At 39.7% G+C, this 24,553-nt stretch overlaps 3 protein-coding genes across 3 annotated transcripts; 1 reads left to right on the top strand and 2 right to left on the bottom strand.

The window, feature by feature from the left end:
* Positions 1–1,800: 1,800 nt before the first annotated feature.
* On the top strand, positions 1,801–6,997 carry psme1 (proteasome activator subunit 1). Its single transcript, XM_020638539.3, has 12 exons — positions 1,801–1,873; positions 2,001–2,046; positions 2,306–2,338; positions 2,425–2,487; positions 2,688–2,789; positions 3,502–3,565; positions 3,986–4,083; positions 5,091–5,159; positions 5,298–5,365; positions 5,704–5,758; positions 6,029–6,115; positions 6,747–6,997. The coding sequence occupies exons 2-12, from the start codon at positions 2,008–2,010 to the stop codon at positions 6,825–6,827; spliced, it is 759 nt and encodes a 252-aa protein (XP_020494195.1). The 5' UTR covers positions 1,801–1,873; positions 2,001–2,007; the 3' UTR covers positions 6,828–6,997.
* A 117-nt stretch (positions 6,998–7,114) lies between these two features.
* Positions 7,115–9,663, bottom strand: LOC109987478 (fat storage-inducing transmembrane protein 1-like). The gene is made up of 2 exons (XM_020638564.3): positions 9,229–9,663; positions 7,115–7,890 (listed from the first exon to the last, which is right to left on the bottom strand). Exons 1-2 carry the CDS (start codon positions 9,513–9,515, stop codon positions 7,221–7,223), a joined length of 957 nt encoding a protein of 318 aa, XP_020494220.2. The 5' UTR covers positions 9,516–9,663; the 3' UTR covers positions 7,115–7,220.
* Positions 9,664–11,138: 1,475 nt separating this feature from the next.
* dcaf11 (ddb1 and cul4 associated factor 11) lies at positions 11,139–22,813 on the bottom strand. The gene is made up of 15 exons (XM_020638603.3): positions 22,603–22,813; positions 22,076–22,301; positions 20,157–20,284; positions 19,191–19,309; positions 18,929–18,993; positions 18,603–18,703; positions 17,800–17,946; positions 17,099–17,153; positions 16,654–16,722; positions 16,364–16,421; positions 15,159–15,344; positions 14,772–14,925; positions 13,934–14,086; positions 13,686–13,792; positions 11,139–12,330 (listed from the first exon to the last, which is right to left on the bottom strand). The coding sequence occupies exons 2-15, from the start codon at positions 22,285–22,287 to the stop codon at positions 12,232–12,234; spliced, it is 1,653 nt and encodes a 550-aa protein (XP_020494259.1). The 5' UTR covers positions 22,288–22,301; positions 22,603–22,813; the 3' UTR covers positions 11,139–12,231.
* Between the last annotated feature and the right edge of the window lie 1,740 nt (positions 22,814–24,553).

The raw sequence follows: 24,553 nt of genomic DNA, 5'->3' as shown, positions 1-24,553 counted from the left end.
TAGTTTAAATGTGTTAAAATAGAAAATCTCCATCCTGCAGAGTCTGAATAATTTTGAGTATATTTATAGAAGACTATTGGTGTCATTGAGGCTAAATGATTGATATACCTTAGATATGAATGTTATTTTGGATTAAAAAAAAGGCTTACATTCGCAGGTTTAATCTGACGATTTCAACCCAGGGGCGTGGCCAGCAGGGGGCCACGTCTGCAGATCTGACTGACCTCTACTGGTGCCACCCAAAAATTCTGAACCTTGATTGGCTATTTGCCTTTATCAGATGCAAGGGCTGATGTGATAAAATCATCTAATCGGGGCCTCAAGTGGCTTTCTTTGTATTTTAATGTGATACATTTTCATTTGTGACTTTGGAGACATCTTTCTTTAGGGGCCGGAGGGGTCGGGACCCAAAAGTGGGTCGCGAATGTGTGCCATGGGGGAAAAAAATTCAAAAAGTAGATGAAGCACTTTTAAAACATGTTTGTTTTGTTTTTCGTCTCTTTGTTCTGTCACATGTGTTGTACTGTCTGAAGTCCAAACAGCACCATTTTTCATCATTGGTTGAAAAATATCAGAAATTTGGGTCAAAATGTCTCATTAAGGAGTTGATGGTGGGTCCTGAGGCTAGACCAGTTGAGAACCACTGCTTTAAAGTCCTTAAAGAATGAAACGTAAAGAGTAAAAAACATCTACATAGGAATATGACTTCTGTATGTGAAGGTTAGCGGAGACAGAAGGGTTAAATAAATGTTATTCTTTTTTTGTATTTGCACAAAACTATTCCCTACAAGCCCTGCATAAGTTACTGTCCCAACTGGGCTACCCCAGTCAAAACAAATCTCAACGCATCATTGTGTCAATCGTCATGTTATTTTTGTTGTGTGCAAAAAGGCAGTTTCATTTACTCTACAGTAGCACCATCTAGTGGTCAAAGTCCAAAATGGTGTATGATTTAACAGGTATTTTTCTGAATTAAAACATGTTTTTTTTCATGTCAGGGACTGCTGTCTTTTGGAGACTGTGTGGTACAGACCCCATACATCAACACATTATTTTTGTATATTAATTTTTTTGTCAGTGAAAGTAAAAATTACAAAGAAAAACATTATTATAACAATTTTATTATGAATGATATTACAATCTTTATTGTGTATGTCAAAGCAATAGTCATCGTATTTCTTTCTCTCTTATCTTGAGGGCCTGTTTTCAAGATAGGCCAAAAAAAATAAGTTGTTGGACAAAGTCTGAAGTTTTTGTTCTTTTTTTTTTTGTTTTGTTCTGTTTTTTCTTAATAGCTCGATTGGAGTATTTTTTTTGTATTGTCCGTTTAGTTTATTTTATTGGATTTTGCATTTGTTAATGGTGAAGAATGGGGGTAGGACTTGACAAGCCTAGGCTTCTTCCTATCCCTTTTCGAACGAGTCAAATGTGTATTATATTGAGATTGACTTTTTAATTTTTATTTAATTTTATACAGATTTTTTTTTCCACTTGTTTATTCATTTCTATCTATTTTTAATCGTTCGAAATAAAGAAAGAATAAATAAAAGTGTTTCTACATAACAGCAATTTCACCTAACACTACGCACTAAGCTGTTTATTTGACTGCATGTCTATGTTGTTCCATGTTTATTTCAATGTATGCTTTCAAAAAAAAAGAAGACAGGATTCAAGAGTAATAAGTACATAGCATATAGTCCTCAAAGTAGCTCTGCATCTTGTACAATATTAGCAAGACGTGTCTTTTTGTTTTTGCTTTCCAAAACTACAAGTACCACAATGCAGCAGGGATGTCGAATAAAAAAAATTGGAAAGTACGGAACTGTCTGCAAATGCGCTTTACTTTCGTTTTCGCTTTTTGTGCTGAGTAACTGTGAGTAACTTTGCGTGTTGTGCCACGGCATTGAATTACATAAATGAAGAGCTAATAATCCTTTCTCAAAGTTTTCATGAAGTTTTAAGGCTTAGAGAAACACTAACCAACAACTTTTCCTCTGCAGGGACGACATGGCTTCTGCTGGTATCGGACTAGAGTCGAAGAAACAGGTGAACATGAACTCGTTAATCTGCTAGCTTGATTTGATAATGTGCTGCACCTCACTTTAAATGTGCTGGTCGATGTGTAAGATACGTAAATACAGCGATCAGGTGTTCAGACGTGTTTGTTCAGATATGGTAAGTAAACAGAGGGCAGCACTTAGTTAGTATTAGCTTTAAAAGTGTTTTGTCATTTCCCTTTTTTCTGGGTATCCGTCATACTTTGACGTTGTCTCAATAAATTAATCACGTTGTCTTTCCGCTGCAGGTGGACGACTTCTGCCTGAAGCTCACAAAGGAGGTAATGTATTAACACTGAGACATATTTTCTAACTGGATTTTCTAACTCGGTGCTAAGTAGCCTAATAATCATTTTTTGGATAACAGGCAGAAGATCTGGTTTCAAAATTCTTCCCACAGAAGATTGAGGAGCTGCAGATGCTGCTTAAGGTATCAATCTGTGACTCTCACACAAACCAGGGTCCTGCAGGAGTCTGTCAGGGTCACCTGAGGCCTCTTTCTGTTCCTTTGTCACATTTTTCTAAACAAGATTTTCTGGACTATATCAGCTGGGTGTCCTTGACATGTAAATGTGTGTCTATCACAGAAAAGCTGTCCGAAGTAACTTTTCTAACTTGTGTTTCTGTCAGACATCTTTCAGCTGCGACGATCTCGCGTCTTTGAAGGCTCCACTTGATATTCCCATTCCAGACCCAGCTAAAGAGGAGGCCAAGCGCAAGAAGAAAGAGGAGGTGGGTCCCGTGTTCAGGGTTCAGGCTTTAATGTTCCAACATGTTGAAGCACGGGAGGGTTAAGACATTTCTTTGATTAGAAATTCAACTTACTGTAATGACCTAGAAGTGAATACCATTTGAAGAAATATAAAGGTCAAAGAGGTTAAAGGAAAAGGGACAAATAATATATTTTTAAGATATATTTCACAGTAGCGTGTTTTTGTTTTTTTTTTTGCATTAAGCCGTTCAGTTGGGATCCTCTGCCAAGAGTTTATATTTAGCGTTTCATAAGATGTCAAGACATAACACAGAGTCCCATATCACCATGGCAACAGCCCCTGTGAAATTTCCGTGGCTGTTTTACAAATTGGCAGAGAGTGGGCGTTTTACTTGATTGGTTTGCTTAAAAACAAAAAAAAAAATCTTAAGTTGTTGCCATTAAATCATAGTCAGGGAACATTTGATGAGACTAGTATTCAAAATACATGCAACACAAAATAACCGCTGACTTTAACATGTCGCATATTGAACTCAAGTTTTATGTTGGAAACATTTCAAACGAATGTTTTTTGATAATAAAGCAAAGATTAACATCTTAATGCTGTGGTTGAGAAACACAGGCCATAGGTTACATTTCTTAAACAAAGAGAGCCAACATTTGTGTTTGGTTAAGAGATTATTAGGATTTGAAAACCTTTTGACTCTTCTGCCTTCTGTTGCCTTGATGCAGAAGGAGGCAAAGGAAGGGAAGAAAGACAAGGACAAAGATGACAATAAAGAGGACGAAGATTCAGGTAAATGAGGAGACTGATGCTGCAGAGACAGAAAAAGAAACATAAAGACTGAATGTGAAAGACTTATGATTATCTCATAGAGTGGTCATCAAATACTTTATAATAAGCTTGTTTTACTATGGAAGGAAAGTGGTCTATGTAGAAAACATTTAGGAGTGTTTTATATGCCAGAAAGTTGATTTGTGTTAATTTAAAATCTCAATGAAAGAAAGTAACGCATGCAAACATTTCTTAAACTGAGATCATTATTTGCTTGTTCACTTATCTCATTCATCACGGTGAATTAGTAGTTTCTGTGGAGCCACTAAACAGCTTTTACCTCCATTGTCTAAATTAGATAGGAACTCGTATTCCTACTGACCCAGAGTATTTGATATCATGACAAAGAGAATGAATGTTTTGGGCTTCCTTGTCCAACAGGGCCTCCTTGTGGTCCCATCTGCAGCAATGAGCGAGTGGAGAGTCTCCTGCATGAGGTCAAGCCTCAGATCCAGACTCTGAAGGAGAAGCTCAACACGGTTGGCCTCTTAAATGATCCTCTCAGTTTCATTTTGTAGAGAGAAAATGAGTCCAAATGTTGCTATGCTTAGTGATCTAGTTCACAACTTGAGTAAAGTGAATACAGTAAGGCTTACTTTACATGAAGGTGTGTTATACGTTTCAGGAGAGAAGACATGAAGGATTGCCATAAAAAATACATATTTACCGTATTTTCCGCACTATAAGGCGCACCGGATTATAAGGCGCACCTTCAATGAATGGCCTATTTTAGAACTGTTTTCATATATAGGGCGCACCGGATTATAAGGCGCATAGAATAGAACGTGTTTACAACTGAACAAGGCTGGGAGATATTGTGAATATATAAATATAAATACGTATAAAACGTAACGTATAAAACTACAAAAACAAAAGTACATAAGACGATTTCCCCAAATAATAAATTATTTCTTTGACGTTTCTCTTAACTCTCAAAACGTAGTTTTATACGTAGTGCATTCACAATAACTCAACGTTGTTCAAACGTTAATGTGCATATTCACAATATCTCCCAGCCTTGTTCAGTTGTAAACACGTAAAAGAAACACAGTCTGATACCGCTAATTCAAACGTTAGTGCATAACTCAACATTGTTCAGTTACGTATAACACGTAAAGCTCACTTTTTCAGTTCATTCCCCGTCCACGAATCCCTCGAATTCTTCTTCTTCAGTGTCCGAATTGAACAGTTGGGCGAGTACGGCATCCAACATGCCCGGCTCCCTCTCGTCATTATCCGAGTCAGTGTCGCTGAGCGCCATGTACAACCAGTATGGATCAACCAATTAACCAATTGATCCATATATAAGGCGCTCCGAATTATAAGGCGCACTGTCGTTTTTTGAATTAAATTAAAGGCTTTTAAGTGCGCCTTATAGTGCGGAAAATACGGTAAAATGTTCAAGGAAAAATCAGATTAACAGTTAAGCCTATGAAGTAACTTTTGTATCATACACAGGATGAATGAATTCAGGTTTTCCTTGCAGGTGTCAATGTGGGTACAACTCCAGATCCCTAAAATTGAAGATGGTAACAACTTTGGAGTGGCTGTTCAGGTCGGTATCTGCTCAGGAATGTCTGAATCAGTGTGATCGCTCTCCCACTCGTTTCCACATTTTCACCTTCTGTACGGCATATCCGTTTGTGTTAAGTGTGTCCAATTAGACTTGATGTCATTATTCTTGTCCCAACAGGAGAAAGTCTTCGAGCTGCTGACCAACACGCGCACCAAGATCGAGGGATTCCAGACTCAGATTTCTAAGTAAGAACCCAAAGCTCTGCAGCCCATATCATGTGGTAGATGTGTTTTATTGATTTAAAGGTGAAGGGAGAATTACAAGATGCAACTCTTTTTTTTTTATGTGTGATGATGAAGTTGTTCATGTCCATCCAAACACACACACACACACACACATCTGCACAGGGGTTGGCTGATACTGTAATAGCTCTTTCTTTGCAGCTAGTAGTAGGGACTCAGTCATGCCAATCATTTGCATTTGAGATTATTAACCATCATTTAACAACATTGTAAATTGCTGAGTGCTTTTAAATTAGGTAGATTGTTACAAAGCAATGACTTGTCTGTCTTTTGATTGTCAGATACTACAGTGAGAGAGGTGACGCTGTGGCCAAAGCTGCCAAACAATCCCATGTGGTCAGTATCTCGTGTTTGGTGTCTTGATCAGAGCGGCACGCTGTAATATTTGTGTTGGTGTTATATTGATCTAAGTGATTTCAGAAATGAACATAAAACAAGGCTGTTCATCGTGGTGCCATCTGCAGACTGTACTCTTTGCTTTGTGTGTAAAATAAAAAGCTATTACGGCAATGTTCTGCTCTCCGACAAATTGGGTACACACCGGACGTGCCATGTCTTGTATGATCTTGCATATCAACTCTGTGTTCTGTGTGCTCTCTGCGGCAGGGAGACTACAGACAGCTGGTTCACGAGCTGGACCAGTATCAGTACTGGGAGCTCCGCCTTGTGGTCCTGGACATCCGCAACACATATGTAAGACCCCATCTCGGCTACTGTTTACTTTTAGGGGTTTGTTTTATTTAAAAAGGTTGTGAAGCATGTTTGTGTTTTTGTTTTGGAAACTGAAAAAAAAAAAAAAAAAAAGGAAATTAATTGAATTTTAAAATGTAGGAAAACTGTCACCACTTCTCTAAGAATGACCATGTGATATTGTTAACGTGTCAGACTTAATATTCCATGTCTTGTTATGACACACTGTATTCTAAATAAAACTATGCACACGCCTATTAAATATTCCTGCCATGTCCCAGCAGCAGGGACAGCGGCTAAATGGAATCCATTCCTTCTTAATAGGAGGGTAATTAAAGTAATTGCTGCGCTCGTGTTAAATTGATTGGAGCCGCATCTCCCACCCATTAGTCACTGTTTGTCTCCTTCCTCTTGCTATTGTCCCCCCTGTGTTTGATGCTGTTAATGAACAAGGCAGTACAGGTGATGATGAAAGCAGCTGTGTGTCAGTCTAACAGCTCTGGAACTGCACGTCTCTTCTTATTTATAATAGCCTCTAACCTTTCTGTCTCTCTCCCGTGCTGTCTGTCTTTCTTATATGCGCCTCTTGCTACATTTCCCCTGATGTCGCTCCCCCGTGTCACTCTCTCTTCAGGCTGTGCTGTTTGACATCATTAACAAGAACTACAACAAGATTAAGAAGCCCAGAGGAGACGGCAAGGCTCTCATCTACTGAGACTGAAAGCCAGCACACCCAGGCTTTCTTCTAACAAGACACAGCTAGTTTAGTATGGCACGCTTATCAAGTTACAATACACCAACTTGAAATAAAAACCTTCAATTTCATATTGTGCATTCATTTTGGTTCCTATTACAAAATAAAACACGATTCCTATTACAAAATTACTTTTGTCTGAAGGTTTTTGAAACGTGGGTTTTAAGAGTATTGACCAATAATCACAGCTTCCTGCATATTGTTCAAGAGATGTGAAGTATAGACAAGGGTGTTTAAAATTTCTCAACACTAATGAGAGGTCATTTTGACTTTCTTGACCTTGTAGCTTAGCTTTCAAGATCACATACAAAACAAAACATACAAAAAAAAAAACATCAACTGAAGGTTTCATAATTATTGAGAGTGTTTTTGAATGTCTGTGACGCTAAAATGTCCTTCTGGCAAACCAGGGCAGCCCCAGCCCGGTTTCAGTCTGTACCATCCCTGATAGAGTCCTCTCCATGCCAGGTAGCCCAGAGCTCCCCCTAGCTGCTGGGAGGAGAACTTGGGGAAGTGTGCAAGCAAACACAGCAGCAGGAACATCCAAAGAGTGAGTAGGACTACACACAGGAGGAAGATGAACCTTAAAGGCCCACATGAGGATCTCTGCAGAGGCTTTGTTTGAGCTAGGTGACGGCCAAAGACGGACACTTCCTCCACAAGCTGCAGGCAACACAAGCAGAGGATGAGGATGTCCTGGGATACTTCATAACCTCTCCACACCATGTTGGCTCTGAGGCACGAGGCCTTGGTCTGGTCCTCATGCAGAAGCAACAGGGGCTGTGCTGAGGAGGCAGTACCTTGGGTATCTTGATCAGGCGTTATAGGCTCATAACAGGTTCCTGCTGCATCCTCCAGCAGTGTCAGGATACGCTGAGACCCCCACCAGAGCAACCCCACAACCCCTACCCGAGAGAGGTGGCGAAGTAGGAGAGAGGGGGGATGACGGGCTGAGGTGGAGAGAAGAAGGGTGAAGGAACCTGAGAAGATGCACGTCCAACCCCAAGTGGACTTCAGGAACTTCCTGTTTGTACAAAAAAAAAAATTGAAACCATGAGAATGACTTCTGCCATGAAAATAACCAGTTCTAGCATCCTGAAGAACGAATGAAGCCTGAAAGTTCAAGGCTCAGTCTTATTTATTTATTATTATTACATCCACACAGACGTTTTTTTTTTTTTAAAAGGAAGGTTGACTAAGAGATTCACATCATAAATTATGTGAGGTTAAAAATTAGATGAAGTGGTACTCATTTAGATATAATTTCATATCCCTTCATATGTGCAGTTAGAAAGTTATCTATTGACATGTTGTGAAAAAAAGAACAATTGTTTAAACTTTTTCTGTATTAAGAAATCACAAGGAAAGTACTAATTAAGCTGTTTTAATGCAAAAATTGAATATATATTTTTTAATTGCCCGGTCACTGAGCAGAGTATCCTTCAAAAATAATGTGATTATACTTTTAATTTGAAATTCCAACTGAAAACTTTCTGTTTAGTTAAAAACCTGTGAACTAACAATCGCCACACTTGTCATTAATCACTGCAGGAGTCATGGTTAAAGTTAAACCATTAGAGTGGCACATGAAGAGAGGAGTCAGTAAAAATCTGCTCTTTTTTAGTCATCATTTGCCAACATGCTAGTGTTTATTGGCGGTTTAAGAAAACCACTGAATGGTTCATTTTTATTGCTTTTAAAATCAGCTGTTGACCAGTAGACAAGTTTGTAGTTTCAGACTCTGGCTGTAGAAATGATGAAGGTATACAGATAATATACATCACAATGATCTTATAGGTGCAAATGTGCAATTTAAGTGCAAAAATGTGCACTTTAATTTCACATTTGCACACATCCACATTGCACTTTACATAACTTAGTAAAAATGTCAATTTAGGTATGAGCTCTTGACTGATTTTACTGCAATGTTTTATATTGTTGCACATCGTGTTGTGTTCAGATTTTCCTCATTTAGATTTCACTGTTGATGTTGTGCTTGTACATGTTGTCGTCTGTGTGCTCCTGCTGCTACACATATTCCCCCATGTTGGAAAACAAAGAATCTGTCTTTTCTTTTTAAGTACAGTCAGTTTGTTATTCTTGCTGTTAACATGTGAAATATTCACCGCGTATACTTTAGAAGTAAACCAGAACTTGTATTTAAAAGTTAAACTGAAGAAATGTCAAATTGACTTAATGATCTTTGGGATTATGACAGGGCAGATTTTTTTAGCTGAATGTAGTTCAAATCATGCTTCACTTTGTACAATACTTTCCTTCATATGCAGCTACTTGTCACTGTGAAATTTCAGGTAAAAGCACCAACACAACCATCACCCTTTAGATATTCCAGAGATCTCACCTGTACAGGTAGTGATTGCTGTTAGCGAAGATGCTATACTTTGACACCCAGAAACTCAACAGAGGCCCAAACAGAACCAAGGCAGACAGCATCAAGTGGAAATGTCTTTTGACCAGGTTGCTTCCAAAAAGTCTGGCCAGCACGTCCGTCACAAACACCAGAGCAGCAGTCAGCAGCCTGAGGATGACGTTTCCTGGCACTATCAGCTCTGCAGCTGACTTGCATAACTTCTCCAAGTTGATATCTGGTGTGAAGCCATTTGACGACTTTTCAATCTTTACATCCATGTTTGTCTTCGCTGCTGGTATTCCTGGTGGAGCTTTTTAGAAGTTGGAGAAGTTTTGCTCTCCTTGTCTGTTTTTGTCCCAACGAGAGCCTGTGTGCTGTAGTCTGCCTCACTTCTCCTCGCCTGTGAAAGGCAGGACAGTTGTTCTCTGAGAGCCTTCCTACTTTATCACTGTCAGGCGTGCAAGAGAGCACATGGTTATAAAAATACAATCCCTCTGTTCCCTTTCGCCCCTAAAGCCCTCCCCCCTCAACACACACTCAGAGTGTGGACATGATAATGGCTGCTCCTCTTACTGACCCCATTATTCTCTTCTCCATGTTCCAAAGCATTTGGAGATTCATGCTGCTAGACGGTGGCTGATTATGGACTGCTTAATCTGTGACTTTGAAAATGAACCCCAAACTGTGCACAGTGGCCTCAAACAAGTACCTCTAATCAGACATACTGGTGTGATGCATCATCGTTCAATTACATTTGCGCCGAACATCCAAAAAAAAAACGTGTCTCATCTCGCACTGAAGATCATTCTCACATGAAATGGTTAATTTGGCTCCTTGTTTGGTTCTCTTCAGTCCCTCCTTTCTTAGAATCAGCTGTTGGAGCCAATACTAATTTAAGTTTTAAACTGTTGCCAGCCTGCATTTGGCGCCACGAACAGCTGCGTTTCTCTCAACACCCTTGAGTCTTTATTTCCAGGCCCTCTCTTCAAGCCAGGGCTGATTACACCTCTTTAACTCCCGGTGCCAAATCAAGTACATTTAGTCTTTCTGTGGGACTTATGCTCAATAAAACACGCTTGAGCGGTTTTCAGAGGCCAGGACATGCAGTCTTATACAGACCCCAAAGCCATGCAACCAGGGACACTACTGCAGTCTCTGTGTGAAGAGGTGCTTTTAGTTTGTTTAGGACATCCTGTGTGCTTTTATTTTATAAGCTGTTACTACTCCCTATCTGCCTTTTCAACTGTAGAAAAATCCTGCCCCCCCCCTCCAACCCCCCATTAAAACCAATTAATTGGAGAAGCAGTTGTGTTTACTTTGCTGTGTGATTTCATTGGAATGTGACCTCCCCTTCCTACCAAATGATCGCAAATCAAAGTGTTAGTGTTGTAGTCAAGACCACACTAACCGAGACCGAGACATCCCCAAGACCTTAGTGCTCCAAGACCAAGACATTCAGGGATCAAGACTGCGTTAAGACCATGTCGTGGAAAAGTAGCAATAATCTTCTGACCAAGACCGAACTGGAGTACTACAACACTCGCCAGTGTAGAAGAAACCAGACATGACAGACTCATGTTAGACCACTAACCGCATTTCTCTCAGTTAAATGACCCTCACATGACTTTTCTATGGTCCCTGTTAGCATCTAATAACCAGCTGTCTGTTATATGCCACTGTCAACACACACATGTAACAGTTTCCTTTAGCCAATGGGACAAAGAACTTAAGTGAAAGAGGAAAAGTTTGAACTATTTTTAGCTTTCTCTCAAATGTTTGCTGTGACACCACTTAAGAAAGCGTACAAAGAAACGTTCCTCTGTAGACTTTGCTCTTCAAGCCCTTCATAATGTGAGCAACAGTAAAAAAGCCAAAGTAGACAAGCTTGCATTCATCGGTGATACATTTAAAGAGAGGTTTTATTGTTACCGTAAAACAACGGTCTGAGAGTGAAACATGAGCTTTGATATAAACCCCTGAAGATTGCATAATACAGATCAGTGTGTAACTTTTGATTCACGCACACATCCCCAGTCCCTTTAACACGTCTTAAACATTGTATCATAAACATTCAAATCTTTGAAACAGATCACAGGTTTATATTGGCTCACAAAAAATTAGCCTGGGTTTTAAGTTGGCTCAGGGCTTTGTGTTTACAGAGTCGGGGGGGGAAGGGTTGCCTTAAGACTTAAGGTGGTCTAGAGAGAAACTACTGTACAATCGTTTGTGATTAAACACTTAAAACATTTCAGCATCCTGGTCAACTTGCATGCTGACCTCTAGTTAAGTGTCCTTTTCTACAGCTTACCAAGTGGCCGACCAATTGTTTACTCCAGGACAGCAGACTTTGGGAGCTGTGCCTTCAGTGTGGCAAAATGATGTGCTAGATTCTTTGAATATACGGGGTGTTTAAAGGTGGCGTCTGAACATGACAGGCCTTCAAAGAAGACTCCGCTCATGTAATCCTGACAGCACAGTCAAAAGTGAGTCCAAGCCGGCAAACCTAACAACTATCTAAATACACTCCCTGAACACACATACCATTAAAATACTTTACATTTATACAGAATCATCCCAAGTTTCATCCTGCAATATCCAACTTTTTGATTTTCCAAATGACTAGCTTACCTTTTAATTTCAGATGCTCTTTAAGTAAGTGCAGTGCTTGGCGTTAAGAGCTAAAGCACATTTTTGTTGTGACGTGGATTCAGGCCATTAAAAAAAACACTGAAAAAAGAAGTAGGCCGTCCCACTGTGCCCGTCTGTCCATGACAGTGTAAGGCTATAATGCCTTCTCAACGAACAACTAACAACCACTCAATTAATGTAATAATGAATATCCAGCATTGAATTTAAAAAGTAATGAAAGTCTCTCCCAGTTCAGCTTATTGTTTTCCTCTGTACGGGCCAGCCTCGAGCCCTCCGTGGATATGCCGCCTCCTCTGGCTTTTTTTTATTTTTTTATCTTTGTTTTTTTCTTCCTTTCTCGCCGTCTCAAAGGACTTTCTCTCCCGTTGTCAGTCTCTCTCCCTCTCTCTCCTCCTCGAGAGGATGGGTCTGTCTGTGCTCCCACATGCGCACCGCGCCGTCCCACTGTGGAGAAACACAGGTGAATACGTTTATTACAAGATCTCCACAGAAGCTGAAGAAGAAGTTTCTCTTTACTTACAATTCTCCAGGATTTACAACATTTACTGGAATCTTTTACTTATTTAAGATAAAAAAAAAAACGGTTCACATTGTAACCCCCAGTTTTAAACAGGTTGGTTCTTGACTTTGCTGCACGATTAAGTCACAGGGCTTACGTAGAACTTTTAACTACTGCTTAATTCCACCTGATGCGTGTTGTCTGTCTCCACTCCGTCACAGCAGCAGAGCTGATTGTTTTTTTTTTTTTTTTTTTTAACTGGAGCACGGCGCATCAATTTACCACAAAGCGGACCAAGTGGGACAGGAAGTCAGACGCCAAAGCAACATGAAGACGTCCGGTTTATTTTCAGAATAAAACACTACGCTTTGACGGTTGGGAAGGATGCCCGTATGTGTTTGTTGATGTGTTTATAAGGGTTTTATATGGTTTTATAACGCATACATCGTATTATCTCGTCGTGTGTAATTATTGCAGGAACTTCTTGGTCTCGGGACTCAGCTGTCCAGCCGTACCGTACTGCGCTCTGAGAACAAAGCCTGTGGGTGTTGAGGGACGATGGAGCATGGAGCCGTACCGGAGCAGAGCTGACACACATTGAAAACACATCTGGTGGAAGTTCTGGTTATTGTTTAAGCTGAAAAATTCTGTTGTCATATGAGTTGCCTTTTACGTCTACCCATTACAATGGAGAACAAATGTACACTGAACTTTGGCCAGCTGAAATACTTTTGATAATCTTCTGCAACAAATGTTATCAAATGCTAAGCTGAGATGTCTTGGAGTCGTTGTCTTCATACAGGTGTTTTTGAACTTTATTGAAATAAACGCTATTTTTCATTGGCCATGTAACATCATCATCGTGTGGCTTTACTGAACCTGTAAAGATGACGACGTCAAGAGTCCTGCAGTTCTTTCTGCCAGCTTATTTGCAGTTTCATCAACAATGTGTAAGATGTTTTTTTTACTCCAGTGGAGGGCAACAACTTAAGATAACTTATATTTGTCCAGCTATGAGTAAAAAGTATGATTGTGTTCACAGCAAAGAGAGAGAGAGAACTGTTTAAAAGTCAATATAATATACGTGTATTTTGTAAATAATCCATTATGTGTTTTTTTTTTAAATCAGAAATCTCATCAACTTCTCTAATTTCTTTCACTTTCAAAAAAACGCTGCCTGGTGTCTCCTCATTAAAGCATTTTAGTCTTTGAAACATCATGTTTAAATTGTATGTTACATTCATGGTGACACGTTTTTCACACTGCCTCTGGTTTAACAGTTTGCATTAACAGCACTCACAGAGCTGCTGACGATGTTGTCCTCGTAGGGATGCCAGCTGACGTCCCTCACACATGCATCATGGCCTGACAGTCTGGAGACCACAGCGCCCGTCAGCACGTCATAGACTGGACACACACACAAAGAGTTTCATTTATTTAAAAACCCGAACGGATGTTTTGATCAACATGTCGATTTAATCATGCACATCATTTATCTTCCACAATAATATGACTACACATAGCACAGAGAGACAGGGTAAGACTCACTGATGATTTTGCCCGTGGAGCAGCCCGAGTAGATGAACCTCTGTCCCGTGCTGAACTCAGGGGAGAAACGGCAGCGGATGAGGGTGTGCAGAACGCCATGGCCGCGGTAGGTCATCACAGAGGTGTCGCCGGTCAGCTTGTGTCTCTTCAGAGCTGGAAAGTTAAAACAAGCAGTATTCTCAGAAATCCCCTCTACAATCATCAGTGAAATACCCCAGAAAAGCAGTTTCAACAAATGTACCCAAAAATACAGATTTAAATGTACAGTATGTAAAATCTTTACCCTAAAATATCTAAATTATAAAAAATTGACGAAGCCTTTCTTATATATTTTTTTTTTCGTTGAGTACTTACATATTTAAATATTTAATATTACCTCAAATATTTCCAACAGTTATCAAAGCCAGAGAAATCCGTAATGTCATAGTTGTAATGGGAAGTGTCTTGTCGTGGCCACCGCAATGACAGAGCCGCCATGACAGACACGACATGTTTATCGTTGCCATGGAAACGCCGGGTGCTGCTTCAAAGACAGCCACATGAGAAAGCGGGTAATTCCTACTGAAAGCTGTCGTATGTGCTGCTGTGATAAAAATGTAAATTATACTCGGATACATCGTCGGTAAACTTTGAGTAGTCAGAAGACTAGAGAAGCGCTGTTGTCCATTTACTGTTGATCATTTAGTGCTACCATATCCCCTTACCCCCCAAGGTTAACATTTTTATCCTTGGCACCCTCTCCCTTCTGTGATGATGTCACTTTGTCTTCCTCCTTTCCTCCCACCTGTGTTATTCAGTGCCAATAGCTCTTGAGTGAGTTCCCTCACTTCTTTCTCACCTCTCTGGGGAACCTGCTGCCAGCGGTAATCCCAGTTCTGTTGTGTGACAGCCAGGCGGGAGGCTGCTAACCCCTCTTTGGGCGAGAACTTTCTGACATCCCAGAGCTTGATGGACTGGTCCTTCGAGTTGCTGATCAGATAACGGGCGTCACCCTGGCATAGGCACATCACAGGTGAGGAGGCATACACTTTTATAAAGGACGCAAAGTACACCTAAATATTAAACCCATCTAATGGAGTAATGACCGATCACACTGGGCTAATATTGGCTTTTAATTTATCATTCCAAAACCAATCAGTCAAATCCAACTGCCCAGGAGGATTTGAGGAACTTTCAAGTGACAGATTGATAAAACACCAGCAGCATTCCTCTCCTCACCCCCCACCTTGCTGTGGATGAAGGTGATGCCGTCTCGATGGCCGGCCAGCTGTCCGACAGGCTGTGGTCTGTCCTCCCGCAGCGTCCGTCTGTCCCACACCTTGCACACCGCATCGTCGCTGCCAGAGAAGAGCAGCTGGGACGAGCTGTCGGCGAACGCCACCGCATTCACATCGTCCTCGTGGGCATCAATCTGACGAGAAGGGAAACAAAAGAAAGACAATAAGTGTGCCTGTGTGGAGGGCGTGCAAGCAAGTGAGCGTGTGTACGTTTGTGCGATTTTCTTTTGTGAGAGACCGTGTGTAGTATTCACGGTTGTGTGGAAGTTTCTTTGTCTGTGTGCTTGTGCGTGACTGGATGGATGTCAGTGTCGTGACTGAAAGACAACATGCTGAAGATGTTGGAAGATTTCAATCTATGGGAAACACATTTTAAAGCTAGATGAAAGAGCAACTAAGAGCCGTAGATTCTCAAAACATTTCTCAAGAGCAGATCTGAAGAACAGCAGAACAGAGAATGCACACGTTAACTTAAATCATTGTGAACCGTTTCCGCTAACATAAAGACAGAAATAAAAACAGGTAGTGCACAGACATTTGAAGGTCTTTATATATCTCTTGTTTCGGACTATTTTATTCCACAAAAGTAATACTTTAGTGAGTCCATAAAGCAGATGAACTAGGAATGTGGGATGGTCTGTAAATAAACTGCAATGACAACATCTGTAATTATTATGTCTATTATATATAGGAAATATCAGGCTCATGCGTCAGGCATCACATGTGAGCAATGATTGCTAGTTTTGGTCTTATTGAATGATTTATTAAATATAGGACCGCCATCACAACCCTCCTGGACGATAAATGAGCCAAAGTAACAAGGTCAGTGATTAGCCAGAGACACATGATGCAGTGCTAATGGGAGGGGCAGAATGAGAAAGCGCATAAGACAGTGATGAATCAGAGTGCTGAGACCTGCTACTGACTTCTACGTGGGGGGGGATGGGTGGAGAAAGGGGATGTGGGACTTTGTGCTGCTACATTACAAACAGGGAACTTTTAAGTTAGCTGGCGCACTTTCATGTCTGGCTCACCTTGATCACAGGGTGAGCCAGCACTATACATACATGACTCCAAAGTAAAGAGTAAAGACAGGAAAGGAAGCAGACAAAACTCAGAAACATCCAGTCCACACACACACACACACACACACCTTCAAGGTCCGTTTATTCTGCTCCAGATCGAAGACGTAAAGGCAGCCATCGTTTGCTCTGAAAGGAGAGAGCAAAGGTTGAAATAACACTCGACGGGCTTAACTAAGACTGCATTATATCAAGTGTGGATGTCTTCTTTTCAATATTTATTTGTCTATACAACTTCAACCTTTAACAAACCGCAAAAGGAAAGACTTGCAGCTCGAATGTACATTTCTGAAAGAGACTTGAGGCTTGGTTTCAACTCTGTCAGTGGCTGCCTTCAAGCATAATAGCAAATTGTACTCACCCTCCCAGGATCTCATTGCCATCTGTGGACGCAGCCAGTGAGAACACACAGAACCTCCTCTCATCTGGGCTACACGGCAACAAAAAGAAAACACATACACAAGCTGGTTGACACTACAGCACAGCACCGATTTAAAATAACAACCACACTGTCAACTATGTATCATCCCAACATGAGAAGCTCGATGTCTCAAACAATGGCTTTTGGAAGGAGTGCTGTGAGTTCAATGGTAATGCTTTGTTGAAGTTATGATCTATCCCATTAACACACCACACACACACACACACATGCACACACACAGCAGCAAGAGGATGGATGTTGAGGTGACAAGTTGTGACAGCATCATTCATCCAGGTGGTAATGAAGGGAGAGGAGGGGCGGCTGGTAGGGAATGATAGATTACCTGCTCCGTAATGTTATAAGTTACTATGAGGGAAACACTAACTTGAGGTCCAGGGCGGTGTGGTTTTCACTGTCTCCATCTATACTGCACAAATGAACTGCGGAGAGGACACACAGAGACAGAGAATGTTTGAATATCACTGCAACATGTAGGATTACATATTGTGCAAACTGCTGAACCAATGGGATACTTTTTTTAAAATGTATATGATTTCAAAGGCTTTCTGTATCTTTGTAAATTAGCTAATCTGCTGGGCTACAACCTAAATATAATCCATTAGAAATTCCCTTTATAATAAAACTGGGATTAAGTGTACACCTTAATAAGAAGATTTTGGACACTAATGACTCTTTATCTGCGTAAGGAGACAGTCTATGCATCTATACAATGTGCTGCATTACATTGTGGAATTATTAGGAGAACATAGTCAAGTAATGAGCATGTTGTATGAATAATATGTCATTTGAACTTTTATTTTTCCATTGTGAGAATTTCAAAGGACTTTACACAACTGATTCAAGCACTGTATAACTGTACAAATTCAACCTTTTGGTACTTGTATACTTCACTGAAGCTTCATAGCTCAATTCCACGACTACCAAAAGGAAAAAACTGTGCTTATCTATCGCAAAATAAACTTTTCAAGCTATCCCTGTCAACAAAACATTATACTGATGAGCATCATTAACAGAAAGATAAACAAAGTGCTATACTGTATATACTGTCTAGTCCCTTATCCTTACTGTAGTCAGACCAGCTGGAATAGAGCACATGCTGTGTATCTGGAGTGAAGCAGACATCCAGCACACTCCAGCCCACATCACGGGCCTTCACTGTGCGCCGCAGGTGAAACCGCCCCTTGGTGGTGTCGTACAGGCGGATGTTCTGATCTGCAGCGAGCAACAGAAAAATAAACAATTATGCTTGTGATCATATCATAGGAGAAGTGAGAAAGGCGTATAGAAACCCTAACATGTGATGTTTACTGAGAAAAGACATATTAACTTAAAAATGAGGGCCCGACTGATATGACTTTTGGGGCCGATAGGGTTATTGGGTGACAGCCACAGGGGTAAATGCTAGTGCAATACAATGAAACTCAAATGAAATGCTATGTGACTGGTGAATAAATCGAGTAATATCGGCGCATGTCTGTGATAAAATTAGCCGATACTGATAGAAATTGGATAAGCTAATATCGCCGATATCATCGGCTGGCTGATTAATCGGTCGGGCTCTAATTAAAACTGTCCAAAAGAAACAACAATTAATATATATATATATATATATATATATATATATATATATATTTTTTTTTTTACGTGGTTATATATATATATATATAATATATAGACTTTGCATTACTTAAATATTATCTAAACACTTTTTAAACAAATTAGATATCTGACAATTGTAGCTGGTATCATTTTCACTGAATTCAGATTTGGGTGTGAGTGATCATGTTTTAAACAAATAGTTTTTAAAAATCCCTCTCAGACTCAATTTATTTCCTCTGGGTTCTCATGACTGATCTCGGTTTGTTTACCTTGGCAGGCAGAGAGAAACATGTTGCCTTCCTCGCTGTACACTCCACAGAAGGCTTTCTGTTGGTATGTATCCTTGTGGGATACATAGTTTGGCAGAAAACTGCAACGAATAAAGAGTTGATATTATTGGAGAGACAACAGCAGGAGCCCTCCTGTAAACATCACGTCTAGTTCATTAATTTTTACAAAAAAAATAAAAAAATACATTAAGCACAAAAAAATGTTCCACTTATTAAACATATCAATGTGAATTCTGTCTCTGTGAAACCTCATAGTTATTTCTTGATAAATATTCTAAAATGCACAAAAAGGAAGTAATACTTACTGTGTGCGGATACGACTACACTCTCCATGGGAAAAACTGGTGCCTCTACATCTGCCTTGTTCCCTCTAAAAGCAAAGATATAATCAGAAATAACCCCCTAATCTACACTGGAGCATATAAGGGAATACAATACTTTTAAATATTTGGTCAAAACTGGGTTGTCAATGTTTCATGTAAGCTAAAGTAGAACTTTAACTCACATTTTTTCATCAAATTGCATGAGCACTTTTACAGATTTTGCTTTAAATCCACACAGTCTGACCTCTGTAAGCATGTGGGTGAAACTCTGTCTGCCTTTCAGGGAAGAGGAGGCTGTCGCAAGCAGGATCTGGGTTCGGATCTCACTTCGGTCCACCTCATTGGTGTCAGGTTGGGTGTCCACTAGATAAGTAACGCATCAAGACAAAGATTTTGAATTGATTACATTCTGCCATCAAACAATCAGAAGTTGTACACATACCGTAGGTTAAAGTTCCTGTTATCAGGATACCTGATTTGATAACTGTTTTCAGATATCAAATGATACTCAGTAGGGGTGCAGGAATTTAAGAATTCACTACTCACTACCCAAGGTTTGTTTTACATGTTTACTGTAAGGCCCATTGAGGGGATTTGTCGGTTGTGGTTCATAAACACACGACTTGAAGGGGCCCCTCTTGGCTTAATGGGTACAGAGCAGAACTGGACGAGTGAGCTCGAGATGGAATATGGAGGGAGCGCCATAGGTGGGAACATAGCTCGTCAGAGAACTAAAATAATGTTTTGTGATTGTTACATACTTCTAATGGTTCCAAAGTGATTACAGAGAGGGATCCGTTTGATGAGTATGTATTTGTTTTTTTTAGGAAAATCCTACTTATTCCACTCTAAATGTAATAAAAGTTCTAAATTAACAAAATAGCTACATTTCGTTGCAGCACACAAAACATCTTTATTTTGGATCCTGCTGAATACAACAAATTGCACTATTATACATCTGCAATAAAAAATGTACATATTATTTAAATGCAACCCCTCCCCTTCTGCTAGGGGATATTGTGTAATTTCCAATGACACAGAGTACACACAGCCAAAGTACACACTGTCCAAAACACAGTTAATTAACAGAGCAGCATGTTTGACTGTCAGAACTGAAGGTTTCAGCAGATGAATTGTGTTAAAGGGCTCTATGCTATCAAGCAAGATACAATGTAGTATTTCATTTTCAAACCATGAGTTCAGAGTTTACCTGGTGGATTGTAGCGGTCGCCCAGCCGACCCTCCCAGGCTCCGTCACTGTCCTCATCAGAGTCAGAATATGACTGGACCAGCTGCAGCCCTGTGGCTCCACTGCCATGGACCAGCCTGACCTGGCCCCTGCAGACAAAACACATCAGGTAGACAACACATCAATCCAAGCGGTGAAATACAGCCCAAATAATACATTAACTCCTGGACAGAGGACTGCCCTGACTGCAGCACAGTCTTGTATTGTTTTCCACTCTAACAGACGGGGGAACCTTGGCTTGATTTAGGGTATTGAATGCTAACTTAAGTAAGCGGTGAGATGTCATTGTCTGCTTACTCATATTGACTCTTACAGATTCTGGTACTGTTGTGATAGTTCGGTCTCCTCCACATATACTGTAGGTAGGTGACTTTAGGTGACTTTAGTCTACGCTTTGGGGAAGTTGTTTGTTCTGAAAGCTATTTTTTGTCTAAAAGTTTATTTTAACCAAGGAACAATAACTCTATTAAAAACAAACTCGTTATGGTAAACTCCCAAACTCTACTTAGCTTTAGCATCAATGGAGTGTTAGAAGTTGGACTTCTTTCTCTGTATATGGTCTCCAATTTGAATAATCTAAACTAAGATTAACAGTTAGGCAATGTGCTGTGCTGAAGGACTTCTGGAATTCTATTCATTCCTTTACTAAATCTGTTTTGGAAATGGAATTTGATTTAAACCCTTGTCTGTATTTATTAAATGAGTCCCCAGATTTTCAGTTAGACAGAAAAAAATGCAGAATATTAATAATTATAACATATTTTGCCAAGAAATGTATATTACTTTTTTGGAAAAATGAATAACCGCCAACCTTTAAGTTGTTTTTGGATCAAGAGTGACAATTTTTACCGTTAGAGAAACTAACTTTGGAAAAATGTAACCGTGGCCATATTTTTCAGGACTTTTGGCTTCCATTGATCTGTTGCTTGGAGGAATTTTCTAAAGGTTGTCAACAATGATAATGCAATGATGCTATGATGTTATGACATCTAATTGTTATTAATTTTTAATTTAATTCCCCCCCCCTTTTTTTTGTCTCGTCTTATTATTTTTACTATCATTATGAAGAGTATTATTAATATTACTGTTAGGATTGTTTTTCTTGTTTTTGCTTTGTTTTTCTGTGTATGCATGGAGGCCTGTGTATGCAGACATGCATGTATGTATGTATGGGTTCATGTTGGTGGAGGGAAGTTATATACTGACATTCTGTGTACAGTTTGTTGATCATTGTATACCCATCCCAAATAAAAAGATGATAAAAAAAAACAGTTAGACATTATACATTTATGTAGATTTGCACATCTAAAGAGATTTAAATTGAGGACTTGAATTTTACGCCATGCTTTTAGTTTTAATACTCACCATAGGGCTGGCCGATGATAAATCGTATGTGTGGAAAATCATGATTTTCAAAAATGTATTTACTCAAGACAAGTTCACAGCTTGCACTTCAACCCCTAAAGAAAATATCTGCTTACTATTAATCCTCAAAGTGTATTTCAGTTTGCTTTTGTTGAATTGTATTGATTAAAAAAAGCAATTGATTGATTGATTTTTTTAGGTCATATCGCCCAGCCCACAGGTCACCCTCATCAAGCTACTCAACATGTTTTAATGAGTAGAAGAATGAAATACTGAATGGATTTGTCCTGCAATGTGGAATATTGTTTTCTCATATCTCAGGGCGTTTCAGGTTCACATTGTGTTTTTTTCCAAAAGATTCATTGTTTGTAAGTTAACTCTACCTAAAGGGCCTGACACAAAATAGAGGAGTGTTTATCTTCGATGTCTCGCATTGTGTAAAATAACAACACAGCACATAACAACATCTAGAAAAGGGTTTATATTAGTGCATTGTTTTTGATCTTCCAGTTCACCTTCTTAGTAGGTAAGCCAGCACTTCAGCTAAGTCAACGTCCTCCTCAGATGCTGGCTGTCTGTCTCCTTGCTGCCTCTCAGCAGGCCTGCGGACTCTGCTGCTGCTGCTGCTGCTGCTCTGGTTCGGTTCTGCTGCTTCAGGCTGCTCAGCTGGGTTGCCACTGGAAGAACCCCTTCCTCCAGACATCCCAGAACTGGACTGAGAGCCCATAGACTGAGGGGAGCCTGGCAGGGAGAGGAATTAAAAAGAAAAAGAAAGTTTTGCATTTATATGATGATGTCTGTCATGAACACAGAGGAAATGGGAACACTTCAGTTCGCTTACAGCTCCACAGAAAACACACCTGCATCAACCTGGCTAATGTCAATTTAAGTTTTTGTACTTCCACTAATTTAATTTCACAAAACTCATTTTTTTCTGCAGAGCAATCCACCGGTGTATTTTTTTCCAAAACAATCGTTCGTGGTTAAATCTCAGAGGTTTGTTGAGTTAGCTTAAATGCTAACGACTTATCATAAATATTACCGCTTGACTGTCAAACAGTCTGCTTGACAGCTCGTCGATCCAGCTCCAAGTCGTTTCTTTGTTCACTTAATAATGTGTCCTGAGTGTCACTCCCACCGGGGCAAGCGTATGACGTCCTAACACGTGAAAAGTAATGGTTTGACAAGCACAGTGTTGCAGCAGTCGGCTAACAGGGCCAGCCGTGAATCGCCATGTTGTTTACAAAAAAAGGTGAAAAAACCTTGTGCGTGCCCCTTCCCCTACGTCATCACGTGATCAGTACCACTGTCCACGGAAGTGCCCAAACCTGATTGAATGTTATTGACAAAGTGCAGATGTATTAGTTATTGTAAAATATGAACACAACAGATAAGAGATTGAGACTATAGAAGATATACAAAATATATGGATCTACATAATAATCTAGAGTGCATATAAGATGTATTATTAACCCTTATTTATCATTATTTTTTATTATTATTATTTGTATTTATTTGGTATTCCTGCACTTGGTGAATAATTGGAGATGACGGGCTACGGTCTGTGCCCAATAGCCCAAGGCATTGAAGAGGAGATGTTTTCCCCTCCCGTTGACATGAAGCAGCTACAGGTGCCATTTGTCTGTTTTAATGTTTTGTCGGCGAGATTGTGGGGAAAGGTGCTCGGCTAAGCAAGAATCGATAACATTAACAAGAATAACCAGTCAAACTTTTCAAAAGAAATATCGTGCTGAAGCAGAGTTGGTTGGAATTTATTTGAAGACAACATTAAAGTAGACCTTTTAAATCCAGGGTCTGAGGGTTTTGCCCACAAAGTCGATACTGAAGCCTCACGCAGCAAACTGGTTTGTTGTGATGGGGCGCAGTTTGGTCCCACTAGGAAAAGGAAAGCAACTTTATTTATGTTTCTGTCTGTGTGAGTATTGGTTAAAATGATAGTACTTTTAATGCAGTACTTTTCTTTGTTCACTAAATGTTTTGAGACGAGCTGTGTGCATACTGTATGCAGAAGAGGCGTGGACATTTGACAAGAGGGAAGTGGAAACGCGTTGGCTTTTACGTCATGCGTAAACGCGCAACTTAATATTTTTTCTTATTACCAAAAACTATATATATCCAGCATTACACGCAGAACCCTGAAACATTACATTAACTTGAGTCAGATCAAAATCATCAACAATAAAAATCTCATTGTACACTTGTAACACATATTTAGGTCAATACTTTCCTAAATGCCATCCTAAATCCTAAATCAATTGCCCATAGGCCTAAATGGTTTATAAAGTGTGAGTCATAATACAGCTGCACCTTATAACCTTCAAAATTATACTTGTTTTGTCATCTAAATAGTGTATACCAAAAATAAAGCAGAAATGTTAAAAGTCTTATTTTCACAGCTGTATTCATTCATATGTGATTATTACTTGTAATTATAACTGAACCACAACTTCTCTGATGAAGATTAGTTTATTATTAAGTTTAACGAACAGATGCAGTCTGGTAGTGTCATACAGGAGGTTAGGCTCCTGTGTTTATATCCTTCCTAGACCTTATCATTATGAAAACTGATATACATGAGCAGTGAGCCCTGATACACAGGGTTATATTATGATCATTTCTCTCTGCATATGCATATTGTAGAATGTTATTTTACACTGTATAGATTATATGTTGTGTGTGTGGATCACAGGTGTCCAGACAAAGCTTAACAGGTGCCTGTGTTGGTAAAGACCTGCAGAACAATCCGAAGGAGGGCTAATTTGAACCTCTCACAAACCTCTTACTGAGAGAGCAAACTGCATAGCCTTAAACTGAAGATGGCAATCAATGTGTGACTGTGGTAACTCATTGTGGTTTTATGGAGGAATCAAGTAATGTGAACACCAAAGTACTGCAGGATTTTCTTTTACAGAGAATTTGTGCTGCATGTTGCTGAGAAGACTAAATCCTGCAGTGTCTGCATACTAATTACA

The sequence above is a fragment of the Labrus bergylta genome, chromosome 20 (assembly GCF_963930695.1).
Source record: "Labrus bergylta chromosome 20, fLabBer1.1, whole genome shotgun sequence".
Lineage (NCBI taxonomy): Eukaryota > Metazoa > Chordata > Actinopteri > Labriformes > Labridae > Labrus > Labrus bergylta.
This window is presented reverse-complemented; position numbering and strand designations above follow the sequence as displayed.